At 46.5% G+C, this 16825-nt stretch overlaps 1 protein-coding gene across 3 annotated transcripts in view; it reads right to left on the bottom strand.

Annotated features, from left to right (window-relative positions):
* Positions 1 to 543: 543 nt before the first annotated feature.
* Adra1a (adrenoceptor alpha 1A) overlaps positions 544 to 16825 on the bottom strand; it is a 107209-nt gene continuing 90927 nt past the window's right edge. For all 3 annotated transcript variants that reach the window (XM_046447697.2, XM_046447698.2, XM_046447699.2), the window contains one exon: positions 544 to 15294. In XM_046447697.2, the coding sequence (XP_046303653.1) occupies positions 14777 to 15294 (518 nt within the window). In that variant the 3' untranslated portion in view covers positions 544 to 14776. The remainder of the gene's footprint in view (positions 15295 to 16825) is intronic.

Genomic DNA, 16825 nt, shown 5'->3' on the forward strand with positions numbered 1-16825 from the left:
GAGGAAGTGGGGCTGGGTTCTGAGACCACAGTCAGTCAAGAAGTGCTGTCCGAGAGTGCTCTTTGGCTGGGTTGCCCATGGCTTCTCTGATGATTGACAACTCCCACCGCTGTCTTGGCAGATGGTTTAATACAACCCCACCCTGAAAATAGTCAACAGGTTCACGTGTCTGACTTCCCTCCCACCTTCTCCTGCTACCAGCAACTACCCCTGATGACCCAGTTGTGTTCTGGTTCTTGGCTGTGTCTTGAATGCAACCAACCTATGTCCCATTTGCCCTATTTAACTGGCCGAAGACAGCAACTCTCTTTGTCTCAAAGGCTGGGTCTCAGCAGACACAGTGACAGCACATCATGACTGAGGCACGTGGACATTGTGTGTCTAAAGAAAGAGGCTTTAGGGGCTGGGGTTGTGGCTCAATGGTAGAGCGCTTGCCTAGCATGTGTGAGGCCCTGGGTCCGATCCTCAGCACCACATAACAATAAATAAATAAAATAAAGGTATTGACAACTACAACTAAAAAATAAACATGAAAAAAATAAAGAGGCTTAAATACTTTATTAGAGAACATATATCAATATCGAACAACACTTAAATACATGGCATCCATATGAATAAGGACAATATAAATTCTTGTTATTTGAACACTTTATTAAACAAATAAAATAAATTCACTTTCAACAATGGGCATGATCCTTATAGTTTCTCAATAATTTATTCATTTGCTTTGAAATATGTACATTCATTTTCTTCAAAGAAAAATAGAACAGAAAACCAACATGATCACCATGTCACATTATAAACAAATGAACCTGTAAAAATAGCATGTAGAAAATTCAGGAACACTTAGTAGCACATTCCAAGCAAATTTCAGTCCATTTAAAAGAAATAAAATGTTTTGAAGCCATTGTAGACAGCCTGGGTGTCAGATATATGCCTTAATACAATTGGTGCAGATAATTCAAGTATAACAATTCACACACATGAACATATTAATCAGATGCAGGAGAGAATTCTCTCTCGTATAGCACAGAGCACATACCAAACTCTCAGTATGATTCAGACTTTTTTTTTTTTTTTTAATATAGAAAGGAAGGTAATGAGATTGTCAGCTGGACTGACGGAACAGCAAGCTTGGAGCGGGTGGGCATGGCTCACAAACACGGTGCAGCTAGACATCATACCTCACAGGGATCTCACTTATCACAACAGTTGTAAAGGTTACAGGAAAACCATAGCAGCTAAAATCAGCCAGCCAGCCCACGTCTACTTCTCGGGCGACGAGGACAAGCTGGGTTTGTATTTTGAGCAGACCTAAGGAGGATACAAGCAGAAAAGCTGGAGAGAGTCAGGAAGTGTCGCAGAGTCCAAGTTTAAATGCATCTGTCTTGTTCACTCAACTTCGGTTTTAATTTCACAGGGAAAATGAGCCTCGCCTTTTGCTTTCCTTCGCCCCAGTAAGTTACATCCTTCCTAACTGCTACTGATGGCGGAGTGCAGCTCCAAGTCTTCTGTTCTGCCACCACCTCTGCTGCATTTGCCTTGCAGTGAGCTGCCAGCCACCTCTGCTAGGCAGGAGCCCCTTAGCAAGAGCTGCTGACCTGCGAGGACAGGGAAGCCCACCAGGGGGGTCCTCTGTGAAGCCATTTTCTCCTGCATTGTTTTGTAGGACAGAACTCTTTCTTTTTTAAAACACCTTGCACAATGTTTTCTTGCTGCAAATAATTCCTCCACTTTTAATAATGCAGAATTGCCTTGTGTTCGATTTTCCAAATGGTGTGGTTGTTCTATGGATTAGCACATTTGAGGCAATGTTTATTTGCACAAAGAGAAAGAAATAGCTTTTCTTCTTTTCTTATTCAGCCACCCACTGCAATGCTGTGCTCAACCTGAAGAACAGAGAATCGGGCCACTGGAAGACCAAGGCCTTTCCATCTTCAGTCAAGCCAAACACGGTGGCTCTGTTAGGGAAGTCCTGTGCTCGCTATGTACATACAGACTCACCCAGTGAGCTCTTCCTCAGCCTCAAAACAGAAAGAAGGTGAATTTTCCTACAGGTATCGGGGACTGGCCACCATGATCAGCAAGGCTGATTTTTTTCCCCTCCTGGTAGAGTGAGAGGGGGCAATCCCAGCACATGCTTGAGATTCACCAAACCCAGGGCCTTGGCATGGATGTGTTCCTTCCTTGCCAGGAACAACACACCTTCTGCTCTCCACTCAGTTTTGTTTTATAGGGATGCCACTAAAGGTTACCATTCATGAGAAGCCCCAGTGAGGCTGGGAGGCACCATCCTCCAGGTCTCTATAACACTGCATGGATACTGACCCACACGCTTGCCACGTGCTCCTGTACCTGTTGGCTTGGCTGTGCTCTCCATGGGCTGCAGGGGCTTTGAGGCAAGGACTGTGTCTCTGCCATTGTTAATCTCCAGGTCCTGGTGCACAGTCAGTCTGCACTGGGTATTACAGGCTGGGTAAATGCCTGAGAGAGCAGCCTTATGCAATGGCAGCTGCTTTGGGAGAAGGCGATTTTGTTTTGTAGTGTGGCTTCTTCTACTTCTGTGGATGTGCTAGAATCTGAGGGACACTCAGGAAACACAAGCATCTACCTTCTAAGAAGAAGCAGGGGGAGTTCTGCTAAGCTGACATCTCCAAACTCAGGCCATTGTTCCAGCGGGGACCTCAGTCCTACGTGAGATTCGAGCTACAGTCAGATGAAACTTGACAGAGCATTGATAGAGCAAGACCTGGCAGCTCCCGAGGAGGATTCTAAAGCTCAGAGGGGAGCAGGAATGACGGCAGGGTTGCATGCCCTTCATGAGGCAGGAAGGATGGAATTCATGGACAGGGAGCTGATTCCTCGTAATGGGGGTAATGCCCCCTGATGAAACAACGTGGACTGACCTTCAAACAATCATATTCTACTTTTAATATACTAAGCTTCATGCATCAATGTGATCAAAATTTTATCTGTTTTTTAGAGTGGGAATTCTTACTCCAAAGCTGAAGTATCCATTTCTGCAGGCCAGACCTGGAAAGGGGTGGGTCATCTCAGCAGAAGCCGCGCTCATTTCCCCCTTTCCAGGCCAGCCACGTGCTGTTCCCTGTGACATATTGCTCTAGCTTTTTTTTTTCCCCTCCAACCCTGAAAGAACTGGAAACTCTTCACTTTAATTTGGACCAACACTGATCCCTTCGCTCTTGCCATATCTTAGCAGCTGCTTCTTAAAACCCAGAGGACCAAAATAGTCATAGACTCTGTTTATCCAAAGGAGGGCTGGGCCAAGAACCCCATCTCTGAAAGTGACTTTCTCCTCCGTTTAAAGCAAGTTTGAGGTTCTGAGTCACAAAAGACCATTTGGCAGGAAGATGGTGGCTGTGTCCCTGCTAATGATAGCCTCTGGGTAGAGCTGAATGCCCCATCAGACGGAGCCCTGCTGAGCTGAGCTCGGTGGGGACTTTGCTGCTAAACCCCCTGCCCAGAAGCTTCCTGCAGACCCTTTCAAGGCTCCACGACAGTCCTGGACCTAAGGGGCAGGTCTGAAATCAGAAGTGAGATTGCTCTGGAGTTCCCAGGACAGGGGCTCAATTCCACAAAATCAAACCTCCCTCTGTTCACAACTGCAGGGGGGTGGGGGGGGGACTGCTTTTTCTTGTAAACTTTCACTTCTGACACTTACCAGGAAGTGCTCAGCCCTGTCTCCTTAGATGATTCTAAACCTCAGCTTTGTGTCAAATCTTGTCCCTTCTTCCAGCGGTCAAAACAACTTCTTTTTTCCATAACGTCGGTTATGGAAACTCACACCCACACCTTTTTTAGAACGACTGCATTTTATGTAGCATCCTTCACAGGACAACCGCAAGAACATAAAACGCTTCTTAATGTCAGTGAGTGGCTGGTGGGAGAAAGATAACACATGCCAGCCCCGGTCCCATGTTCCCATGTTCTGGGTGTCTATAATCCTGATTTTGGTGGAAAGCTTCAAAGTAGTGCCAGGAGTCTGATAAAAAAAAAAAAAAATCCAGGGAGGAATATTTCCAACTCAAATAAAATAGCATGGGAGCTGGAGGTGGATAATCGAGAATCTGATGCTTAGTACCCTGAGTTAGACATGTCAGCGCCCCAGGTTGGCACATGCTTGCTTGTGACTTCCTGCCTAGATAAAGAGAAGTGAGTGTTCAGTGAGTGCAAATCAACCTCTGGCAACAGGTAAAGCTGCAGTAGATGAAGAGCAAAGGAGGGGGAGATCCAGCCTCTCTCTTCCTGCATGTGGTTTCTTTCAGGGCTTGAAGATACAGGTAAGCTGTGTTGTAATCGTCTTAGGTGGACAGCAACTGGGAGGGGAAATGGGGACCTGGAGAGAGTGTGTCTGGCGTGTGTTGGGGGCTTGCTGAATTTCATAGGTTTTATCAGCACATGAGGCATCTTCCTGCATACCTTCACCCGCTCCCCAGTTCACAGGTGAGACACGGGGGCAGAGGGGTCAAAAGACTTGCCTGGTCACTGAGAGATGCAGACAGTGCGGAAGGCAGATCTGAGACCCTGTCCTCAGCTCTTCCCACCACACTGCTCTCAAGATCCTTCTAGTTGCCCTCCTGTGATGGGCTCTGGGAGGGCAGGGGAGGTCAGGTTCCGCAGGTAGAGAGCTCACACAAGGAGAGCCCCAGGGGAGGGCAGGCAAGTCCCCCTTTTCCCATCTTCCCTCTTTCTCTGACTCCATACAGATTTCCCTGCCCTCCTCTTCTCATGCACTGTTCTCTGTGAGAATGTTCTTTGGGAATGTGACTGTGAGATCTGGCTCCTCACCTTCCCACAGTGTGCACGGGGCTTGGCATGTAGCAGGTGCTCCAAAAAGAGAGCTTGTATAGTTCAAGCCTTATCTCTGTATGACCCACCATCGGTGCGTGTTAGGGATGAATTTTCATTGTCAGCAAGGTTGGGTTGAGTTTGTGTGGACATGTTGTAAAGCGAACGGCTGGGACTTCTTACACCCAGATACAAAGATAGTTGTTTTCCTTCCCATCCTATGAAGAAGGCAAGTACTTTCCTTTGGGCTTTCAAGTCGGAAGCGAAACTCCGGCTGCCCATGTCAGCTCTCCACTGAAGTTTAGGAATCGGGGTTGTGTGACATGTTTGGTTGCCAACTGCTGAAATCGAGGGGTCAGCCAGCATGGGACTCCACTTTTTAATTCAATTATTTTCTAATCAATGTTTATCTCTTTTAAAAAAAGGTCTGTAGAAAACTGGCAATAAATTGTTACTTAAATACTTGCAATGCTGGTATGTTTTGCTCATAAAAATGCTTTCTAGCATATTTTTAATAGCTACCCTACTTGTTGGTTGGAATTTGGGCATCCTTATTTGTAAATTGAAACTGCTCCTTCCCCTACCGTTTGTCAACGTCACCTCCGTCTCTGCTCTTTACCACCACTGTCCTCTCCCATATGACACAGGGCCCTGGGAAGGGAAGACACTGGGGGGCAAAAAGTCCTCACCCCATGCTTGGTGTTTGATGAACACCAACCCTGGCGATGGCAATGGTGAGAGGTGAGGCCAGGTTGAGCTAAAGGATGCAGACCCAGGTTAGGGGAGAAAGACAATTTTTCTTTAAGTGGATAAATCAGTAAGCGCTCGCTACAGGCATGCCACCCTGTATTTGGGTGGCATCTGGCTTGAATACACTGAATTCTTCTGTTGGCCCTGGCTTTTCATGTGACTTTTCTTTCCCTTATTTCTAGATTGGACCAACGCTGATGAGCGGTGTTGTTCTAGCAATAGGGGTGCTTCCTTGCTGTTGATATTGGGGGACGAGGAACAATTGCAATCTCAGAGTCCCCTGGGACGGGGGGGGGAGGGGAAACCCAAGCAGCCTTGTCTCTTGTGCAGAACGCCAGCCAGGAGATGCTGTGTGTCAGCACCCTGAGTCTTCCTAATGAGGATAAATGCCCTCCGCTTCTCAGCGGGAACCAGGGCAGAGGAGGAGATATCCCTCTGTGGCTGTCAGGTGGAGCTGGGAGGGCAAGGAATATGTCCACAATAGCTCAGGAGGCTGATGAAACAGAAATAGGAGAATTTCACAAGAAAGGCCAGGTGGGCACACAAGGTGCTTCAAGACCCTGCAGAAGCCACCCTGGGTACCCATTTTCCAAGCCAATCCTGAAGTCGGGCAGGTCCCATCGACATACCCTTAATCCACCTGAGACTGGGAAGGCCTGGGTTGACCACAGGCTCCCGAAGGTCCTCCCAGATCTGGTTCTCAGGACTGGACTGCAGCTGGTCCTTGACTCCACCTTGCCCTTAGGGTCTGGGGTCTGCACATTCAGGGAGGGGGCTCTGCTTTCCTGGGCGCCGGTGTCTCTGGGGTGATCATCTATCCCCTGACTTGAGGTGGCTGCTGGCCTGTGAGTCTCCACGGCTGTGATCTTCCCCTTAATTAGGATCTTACTATGATTTTTTTTTTAAATATTTTCTTTTAACACCAGGATTGAACCTAATTTCTCCACTGGGCCACATCCCCATTCCTTTTTATATATTTTGTTTACAGACAGGGTCTTGCTAAGTTCCTTAGGGCTTTACTAAATTGCTGCCTCAGCCTCTCAGGCCACAGGGATTAAAGGCATGCACCACTGTGATGGCTTTACTATAACTTTTCAGAAACCCCAGGATCCTCAACCTTTTCCCTGGGCCTTCCGGGGTATGTCCATGTCCCTATGGGCCTGGTCTCCAGACCCTAGTCTACTCTTCTCTCTCCTTGCCTACTTGGGACTGGGGGTCTTAGTCCAATTAAATGACATGGCTATTCATGCTCCCCAGGAGTTTTTATCTAGTTGAGTAGACAGAACTTATATATGCACAGTGTATGCAATTCACATTTTAAAGTACACTAAATAGATATGGATTTTAAAAATACAGTGCACGATTAATTGACAAATATATTTTACAGAGAATTGGTGTAAGAACTTGGGGAGGGGTTGGGGTAATCAGAAAGGGCCAAATTTGACCTTCTGATCTGGGAAAAGAATTATGGATACTTTTTGTTGTTGTTGTTATTAGAAGAAAGAGAGCAGGGAAGGTTCATATGGGTGAGCTGAGTGCCTCCCAAATTCCTATTGAAATCCTAACCCCTGACCCCCATTATCTCACACCAGGACTGTGTTTGAAAATAGGGTCTTTAGGGAGGTCATGAGGGTAGATTCTGCTGTAATAAGCCTGGTGTTCTGATGAGAAGAGGAGGTTGGGACAGAGACCTGTGCATGCACAGACGGCGTAAGACAGGGAGAGACCTCTGAAGAAACCACCTGCTAATGCCTTGACCTTGGACTTCCAGCCTCCAGAGCAGTAGGACAGGAGACGTCTGGCTGCAGCCACCCAGTCTGCAGTGCTTTGTAATGATGGGTCTGGACGAACACGGGGGTCTAAAGATGCATGGAGCCATGGCAGCAAAAGCCGGAACACACTCGGTGGGAGGGGACTCTTTTCTTGGGGCAGAAAAGTTCCCAATGCAAGGACAAGGGGAGTGAAGAAGTCCCAGTCAAAGATGAGCTGGTGGGGACAGGAAGAAGAAGCAGAGCCCAGAAGGGAAGAACATCTCTGCCCAGCTGACGGTTTTGCCTGGGGTGTGCCTCCTGTGCCCAATGCTAAAGGAGCCAGGTTTACTTTATAGGATGAATTAAGGCCTCGAAGGCCCCAGGGAAAATCCAACAGAAAAGAAACATTAAAGGCAAGAGACAAAAGATGAGGAGCAAGAGGACAGAAGGTGACTTTGCGAGGCTCAGTTCAAGACGTCTGAATTGTCAGTGAGCGGCGACTACTGGCAACAGAAGAGGTGCCCACCCCGGGAGTGTGGTCAGCAACACCAGGAACCACTCTGACCACCAGCTGTTTTCTAACACGTGGCCACACACAGTGTTGGCACCTTCATTGGAACCAACAGTGTAAGCCCAGAGAGACAGCAATACAAGGAGAGGGTGAATGTTCTTGAGGACTGGGGCCTTGAGAACGTCCTCACCTTTGTGGACAGGTCCCCCGCCCTGGGCAGGGAGGCTGCAGGGACCAGAATTCACTGAGTCAGGGCTGTTACTCAGGGAAGCCCCGTCCTGTCACCCAGAGCAGAACATTCCACGGAGAAGGGTGCCTACCCCAACATCTCACGTGGTCAGTAAAGTCAGCAGGAAGTTCAGGGTGGAGTTATGGAGACAGAGGAAGGGACAGGACAGGAGGCTGGGAAAGGCAAGATCAAGAGCAGGGGAGGGGGAAGGGCCCCTGCCGCACAGTGTTCATCCAAAGCTCCCCTTTTGTACTCAAAGGAGGCAGCAGTGTCATTAAAAGAGCCCCAATGTTTCCAGGTCCTTCTCTAGCAGTTCTGCACCCACTGCACCCAGGCCCAGTGAAGGCATCTCCTCAGCACTGCAGGCACCCTACCGGGCGCCATGAGCACAGAGCTTATTTCCAATTGGGAATGTCCTTCTGCCCCTCAGCACCCCCCAGGGCTGGAGAGGGAAGGGCAGGGTGCTCCCCAGCACACACCTCGCTCGGAACCTGGCTTTGGTGCCTGGGAGGGCCAGCTACATTTCCCCATAGCAACACCACGTCTTTCCCAGTTAGGGGACCCCTGACTTACAGAAAAAAGAAAAAACAGGAAAAAGAAGAGGAGAAGAAGAGCTCCTCCTTCTGCTTGTCCTTTGGCAGATGTCCTCCGTTTGTACCCCATGACTCTCAGTGAGCTCCAGGCAGGGCTTGCAAATGCCCCGGTACAGGGCACTGTGGTCAGGAGGACTCTCCAAGGAGCCAAGTGTGGCCCCCAAAGACTTCTGTGGACCTTCCCTTTAGTAGTTTCCAAGGGCTTGGAGGAATTTGAGGTTAGCCTTGGTCAAGGGGCATGTAGTTGTGGCTGTTCTCTGAGTCAGGCCCAGGAGGTGAAGGGCTGAGCCAGAAACCCATTCACCTGGGCTCCTGTGGACCTGTCTGCTCTGTGAGGGACAGTGAGGGAGTGCAGAGGGTCTCACCTCTGCTTTTTGCACCTGCTCAGAAAATCACCCTGGGACCTGAACTTGTCACTTTGACTAGCAACTCATGCAGGTTGGGAGCATTGATTTAGCTAAGTGGAGATGTGTCAATGAATGACATGTTTAAAAAATGTTTATATGCTGAACACCCCAAACTCTTTCCTATTATTTGTACTGTGCTGGAAGCTGTGCTGGGTGGCAAATTGATCCTCATGGGCTAAATCTGGCCCACACCTTTTTTTTTTCAAGCTAAGAATGGGTCTACATTTTTAAAGGATGATCTCCCCTACCCCCAAAAAGTCCAAACAGAGAAATACGTGTGATAGAGAACATAAAACTCATAATGCCTAAACCATTTACTAACTAGCTGTTTACAGAAAAAGTTTGCCAAGTCTTGGTGAACATTAAATAGACTTTTATTTTTTGGTTCATCTGGGAACAGCCCTCCCCTCCCCATGTGTAACAATGCCTGTTGGAAAATCATTCTTGATTTCTAGGCAGGTGAACTTGGAACCCATCCAGCTCCTAAGTTGGGAGCTGTCTGTGCCTCTCTGTGATTTTCATGCCAAGTTAGTGCTTGGCACAGGGAGGTAGTTTGCTGCTGACCATCAGTGTCCGCAGTGACTGGCAGGCTCACTGGGAGTAGGAGTGTTCCCGTGATTCCCTTTGGGAACTTTGTGTTCCTGAGGACCTTATGGTGACAGTCATTGCTGACTGTGGCTTACATGCCACCAAATTGAGCAAACCAAGAGCCTCCTTTCCTAACTTTTCCTTAACTCCGTGGTGTTCTAGCTAGGGAGAAGGAGCAGAATTACATGTCCTGTCTGGTAGCCATGGAGAGAAACGGGGACAAACCTGCACTTGGCCCCTGGGATGATACTGTGCTGCCAGAGAGAGCAGGGGAGCAGGTGCCAACACAGCTGGAATTATGGGTTAGAGATGGAGGGGCAAAACAGGAAAGTTAGAGGTTGTGGACCTCGGGGACATGGAGGTGTCGTTGAAAAAGGAGGTGGAGGCTGAATATGGGGATATTCAAAGAAACCCCTCGGCTCACTCCCCTATTTCTTCATATGCCAAGTGAAGCCCTTGCTTCTCTTTCTGCCACATGGGAATGTCCCCACATAAGAGAAATCACCTGGACAAATAAAAAGCAAAGTCATGGATGAAAATAAGAAACTCACATTGGGCTTTTCAGTCTTCACGTCTTCTCTTTCACATTCAAATGCACCTGCTGTATTCAGGCTGTCTAATAGGCCCATGCCCTCGGCATATTTTTCTCTAAATACAGTATACAACTGCTTTAAGATTTTTTTACCTAATGAAGTCTGTGGCTTTCCTAGTCTGGCCAAAATTATTTCCAGATTATAACATGTCCACACTGAACATGATATGGAGGGAGATAATGTAGAAACTCCTGAGCCACAGGGAAAGGAAAAGGAATCATTTTGCCTCTTGAAATGAGCAAGCTTCCAGCCTAACGGCAGTTCCTTGCTTCTTAGCTGCAGCAAAACACCACTAAACGCCCTGCCCCTCAGCCCCCCTGCCACCCTGCAGCCTTCCCTGCAGGTGGGAGAACCCATAATCCGGCTGCAGTGGTGAAGAAGAAATGACATTGTCCTACCCAGAGCAGATGCAGCGATTCCCAGTCCACCCACATGACATTTGGGTCTGGGGATCAAAAATAAGATTGTGCTGATGGCAACGCGGGCAAGGGGCCAGGGTCCTCTGCTGACATCGTAACTTGTTTTCCTGGCTCAGCTGGGTGACAGTCATTTCCACTCACTCATCTTGCAGGGACTTTGAAGGGCCAGAGGCCACTGCTGCCATTGCTTTTGGAAGATGGTGGACTCAGCCCTGCTCCACAGCTTAGTTTGTAGACACGGAGCAGGCGCAACAGTGTTCCAACTGGGCTCGTCGGGAGCTGTGTACAGGTGGTTTCATGGTTAAAAGTCCCAGTAGTGTAAAAGAGATCAGAGGGTCGAGTGAGTACAGCTCTGATGTCTCCATGTGTGCCACCTCTGCCTTCCCTGGCTTTTTCTAGGAGATTTGCCTTCCACCTGCTTGACTTCCCCTTGATTGCCACCCCTCCCCGCTTTGTTGATGAGCAGAGCTCTTGTCCTTAAATACATCAACAAATGTTCACATAAAGAGGCAGCGTTTTTTGGCAGGAGGACCTGTGCAGATCTCGCCCCAGAAGCAACTGAGAATGTTTGTCCAGCTGTGACTAAGTAGCTGTCATTAAAGGATGAATGATTACTTGCCCAAGCAAATAGTTTCCCCAAATGTTCTCACCCCAGGCCATGACCAAGAGACCCACTGAAGCTAGAAGATCTGCATGATGGTGCACATTGAAGAGAGGAGAGACCAAGATGGTTGTGATGTGCTGCTTTCATATGGGAAAGAAAATCCAGAGGCAGGGGGCTGCCATCTAGCAAGTAGCACAGCTGCCAATGGGTGCCTCAGATTGCCTGGGTCTCTGGCAACCTGGCAATCACCATTCTGAACCCTTCTCTCACAGTGGCATCCATGAGTTTCCCATGCTCAACACATTCTCTGCAATTCATGGTGGAAAACCTATCATCCCTTCCCTTTTCTCCAACTCAAAACAAAATTAAAAAAAAAAAAGTTGGAATACACGTGAGAGTAAGCAATGGATCTGTTTACATTCATTTTTCTCAAAAAAAATACACTTCCAGAGTGTTCCTATGAACCACGGCTGGTAATCAATAACTTCAACACACCTCCCAGTGGGTGTCCTGGCCATGACTGTGTTTTCCATTCTTGGCCTATGAAGCCTCTTCTGCATTCTCTCATGTGCCCATCTTCTCCCAAGTTGGTATACTTGTCCCTTCTTGCAAGGTCTGAACAACATTCTAGATAATCAACCCTAAAAAAGTGGTGTGGTCTGATGGAATTGTAGATACAAATTTCTGATGATGACCTGCTCTTGGCTGCACTGGAGATTTGGTAGTCTACTTGCCAAGGTTAATTTGCAGTCAATCCCAAGTAACCATATTAAAAAAGTGTGGGTATGAGGACCTATGCAGGTCTCGCCCCAGAAGCAAATGAGAAGAAAAGGAGGGTGAGTAAAATGCTCTTCTGAAACCCTTGCAAATAGTCTGGGGAAATTTTTGAATAAAGAACTTCAAGGACCCTTTCAACGCATGCAATATGATCTGCAGAATCAAGGCCCATCTCGCCTCTCCCATGCGACATCAACATCGATTCTTGTGATGTCGGGACAATCCCAGAGCAGCTGCTTTTTATAACACATTGGAGAAAACATTGTAACCACTGTTACTCTGGGTAAATTCCTCCCACTCCAAATAGAAACAGTAAACATATGAGTATAAATATGACAATCATTTGTTTAGCTGTAACAATTTTAGATAATTTTTGGCATGCTTAAAAGTACAGATATTTTTGTGGATGAGTAAAACATAACTTGTGTATTGTTTAATCCACATTGTTACTAACTTTTGGGTGACATTACCAATTCTTGGCATGTTTATACCAGTTATCATGCTATGGGAAAAGAAAAAAAAAACATGAAAAGTTTGCCTCCACAGAGAGAGTGGTGCTGGAGAACAGTGGAGCAGACAATTATTTATGGATAACTTTACATGAATACAATTGTCATGGTTTTTATCTGATGGTCAAAAGATTTCTTAGGGGTTTACTTTGATTGAAAGTGGCATGCTGACTTTTTGGTGCTCTTCATTTTCCCATATCTAAAATTTAGATTTATCTGTAAAAGTGTTTAAAAGATCATCTCTAACATGGGATAACATTTTGCTGAAGAAAAGTGATTATCTATGAGGATACCCTTCCTGCAGGGGAAACCAGGGCCAAGCGTGATGACCCCCACCCCCACCCCCAATTCAGAATCTGAAAGAAGCTCTCTGGACAACAGGGCTTATCTTTCCTATCAAGGCAGAAATTAGTGAGGCCTGCATATTCCAGTTCTCCCTAATGCCTGCCTTGAGAATACAAAGGACACATCTGGTAGAAGCATTATGGGACATGCAGAGAGGACCAGGAGAGTCTAAAAATCCAGCCAACTTCTAAGTGCCAGAATCCAAGTTCTGAACACAAGGCCAAATATTCGTCCCTCTGGACAATCAGAGGACTCTAGGCAGAATAACACCGAGGAAGCAGTCCTACTCAAAATCCAAACACAACCCACCACAAAGCCCCAACCCACATGCATGTAGACCATCCGTTGCAGCGTGGAAAGAGAGTCGCCTTTGAGAAAGATTTAAGGAAACGAGCACCTTGCAGCAAGGAAGGAAGAGAAAGATACTGGGGCCATAGCCTTGCTGGAAGTTTACGTATCCCCTTCAACCTGCTCTGGAATTCTTAAATCCTACTTTTTAAGTTCTTAATGTGGAATGACAGGCATATTTGAATTTTTACATATGGTTACCATCTCCGTCATTAGCAGTCATCTGAGTTATTAAGGTTTGTCAAAATTCGGTGTTTATATAATTGAAAAATAGCATGCTCCCCAGGTTCTTGCAGAAAGCAGGCATAGATGAAATTGAATAGGCTACTGGATCTTTTACCAGGATAGATGGGTTTTTGTCAAAAATGTTTGCAAACTCATGCTCTGGGCAGTTCTTTGGCCATCAGTCATTCCATGTTCAAGGCTGAGCATTAGTGTCTTTCAAAGTTCAGGAAGGATATACCTGGACCTTGGGCTCATTCCAATACAACCCAGGTAAACCTCACCTCAATATGCAGTTGGCAAGCAGATAAAAAGAAATGGAAGTCAAAAGAGAATGAGCTCTGTATTTTCAAATTGGAGTTCTGGAAAAGGTAAGTGATTTGTCAAGAAAGGTCTTTTTAGGCCACATCAAAAATGCTGTGGAGTAATTTGGCAATCTTTACCTTAGGAGGAAATGAGCACCCACCCCAACTTCTTGATATTTAAATGTTGCAGAAGGAGCTTTCTTTCATCTAATCTGGGAGCTTCTGGAAGGATTTCTGTCCTTAGTAGTTAACTTGCAAAACTGAGCCTCATGTCTCTTGGGAAAAGTCTGCTTTTCCTGCTTGGTTCTTTCCATATTCTCCAAGCCCAATGGCAGAGAATGTGTATCTGTCTCATTCTGAGACATGAATGTCCCTTTAGGGGACAAGGAACAATATCCAAAGTGCAGCCAAGGGTAAATCTCACTGTCCAGTTGCACCCAAGTTGAGAAACTCGTTGTATAAGAAATGATGGAGTTTTAAAACTCGATCTAAAAGAACGTGCCCGGGTATTGGCCGCCATCTTACGGTTCTTCCTCTCTCGGCCCTGTGTCTCCATAAATGTCAAATGTGGCTGTGAGTAGGTTTAGCCTGAAAATAAAATACCCTCACTTTCATCAAGAAATAGCTCCAAACTTAGAGAGTGTGCTCAAAATATTCATGATGAAATCATAATCCTATATTTATAGTCTTTTGGATTGTGTATGAAATTCTGTTTCCCATGGTGTTTTTCGTTGAAAGGGCCAGTTGTGGAAAGCAGATTCAGAAAATGACTGAGAGATATTAGCTTGGGGGAAATGCCATCTGGCTCATTTTGAACCAGGTGGTGGTGAGACATCCTGCCTCTTCCATGAGACCCACCTGCTGCCTGATGAGTTGGGTCTCCTCCCCCACCCCATTCCCAGATGGGCCTGTGTTGGATGGTGCCCTCTTGTCCTGCAGGAAGGGTGAGTGGCCTTCTGTGTGGGAAGTGGGGAGGGAGCCTAGGGTCACCCCTTTTCTCTGACCTTTCCTGTCCTCTAGACTTCCTCTCCATTCTCACTGAGGGAGATGGTGTGGATCTTAATGGTTGGAACTTGGTGGTTTTCTCCAAGGCTGGGGTCTGAGGGCCCCACACAGCAGCAGACCTGCAAAAAGCTTTTACTTCTCACCCGAGCCGTGGTGCAGGCTGATTGGTCCTTGGGCATTGTAATCCTGGCAGATCCGTGGGGCACGGAAGAGAAAAATTTCCATTCACAGACCCCGTCCGTCTTGGAGATCTTATAGAAGGTCTCCCCGGATCCCACGGGGATGCGGACCATGTCCTTTTGCTGCCCCTCCAGGGCCTGGCTGGGGGCATGCAGGGTGTAGCCCAGGGTGTGCTTAGAAGACTGCTTTCTGCGGAGACACTGGATTCTCAAGACATTCTGGAAGGCTTTCTTGAACTCTTGACTGGAGCATGGATAGATGATAGGGTTGATGCAGCTGTTTAGGTATCCAAGCCAAAATACTATTTTAAAAACTGTTTCGGAGGGTTTGAAATCAGGAAAGAAAGACCCTGGAAGAAAACACACAGAGTCATACATATATTATTTGCAATTCAATAGGCCAAGTGACTAGGAAAACAAACCAATATGCATCTTTTTATATTTTTTGAATGTTTAGAAGATTCCTGATGCATCAGAGTTTATCACATTTGCCAGAAACCTCTTGGTCATATCCTCAAAGACCATTCTTATGTGGCCCATGTGTGGCCATCAATATGACAGCAGGCCCAAAGGACAAGGTGACATCAGCTCTGTCAGTGATGGAATATCACTGGGTGGTTCCTGTGAAGACTTGAGTAATGAAATATTAAATACTGGTTAAGACAAATATTTTTGTCTGAATTTTGAAACAAGTTGGAATCTACTTGAATAATCCATTTTAAAATCTGGTTCTTTGGGAGTGCCTAATAATAACTATCACAAAGGACTCCAGAGTCACAAATTTTTCCGGAGTCAATTCGAGCCTGATCTCATTGACCAACAAATCTTCCTAAGCTCCTACATAGATAAACCCGATCTGTTTTTCTCTTGTGTGATGACTTAACCCTGATATTTCTCCCTCAGATTGGTCTAAACAATGTGATGTGGCACACAAAAGCCCTAACTAGCTTTACCAAGAGAGCCCTAAATGACACAGTTAAAGGGATCTCTCTACTAAACACAGAGGTGATGATCATGAGCAAGTTATTTTACAGAAATCAGTTGACACTAGATATTTTAACTACAGTTCAAGGGGACACGTGCCATTATAAAAACTAAATATTGTGGATGTTTCCAATGACTCTGGTAACATTCCTAAAGCACAAAGTGGCCTCCACTCACAGATTGAAGGTATGTTGGGTCCCACCTGAAGCTTCAATGAGTTACTATCTTCTTGGTTTTCAGAGACTGGCTGAAATACTAATTGCTTTTGTGCTAATTGTTTGCAAAAAAACAAAAAACAAAGTAATGCTCTGCTGTCTCGTTTACTGCTGTCCTAGCATGATCCCTGCCCTAGGTATGCCTTGTCTATCTCCTACCAACAGCCACCATGGACTATGCACTGCCCTGATGCTGGACACCTGTAAGTCCATGCCCCACCTGATAGAACAAGGACTGTAGGTCACCTTCCCCCTCCCTCAGCAGGAAGCGGCTTGGGGATATCATTGCCCATTTTTCATAGAAATGTAAGGTGGGAATTGACTGTGGGGAAATGGAACAGTGGTCTACTTCATGCTTTGAATATAGTCCTTGCTGCTGTGTTGCTGGGACTTATTTTTAAAATGGACATGTTTCTTTCTCTTTCTTTCCCTCTCTCATGCTGACCCACGCTTAGTTAATCTGGGGGGTGTTTATGCATGGGGTGGGAAATAACAGATAACCTCCTTCCCCATCCTAGGCTGAGATATCTGTCCTTAGGAATGAATAATTCAGATTTCGGGGATGGCACCAGAAGGTCTAAGACATCTCTCAAATTAACAAGTGAATCATGACAGCATCAGGGCACACCTGGAAGGTAGCCTTTGAATCAGCTCTTTAAAAGCCTTCTGTTCCCCCTGATGG

The sequence above is a fragment of the Marmota monax genome, unplaced genomic scaffold, assembly GCF_021218885.2.
Source record: "Marmota monax isolate L192 unplaced genomic scaffold, Marmota_monax_Labrador192_F-V1.1 WCK01_AAM20220418_F8-fsc00040, whole genome shotgun sequence".
Classification (NCBI taxonomy): domain Eukaryota; kingdom Metazoa; phylum Chordata; class Mammalia; order Rodentia; family Sciuridae; genus Marmota; species Marmota monax.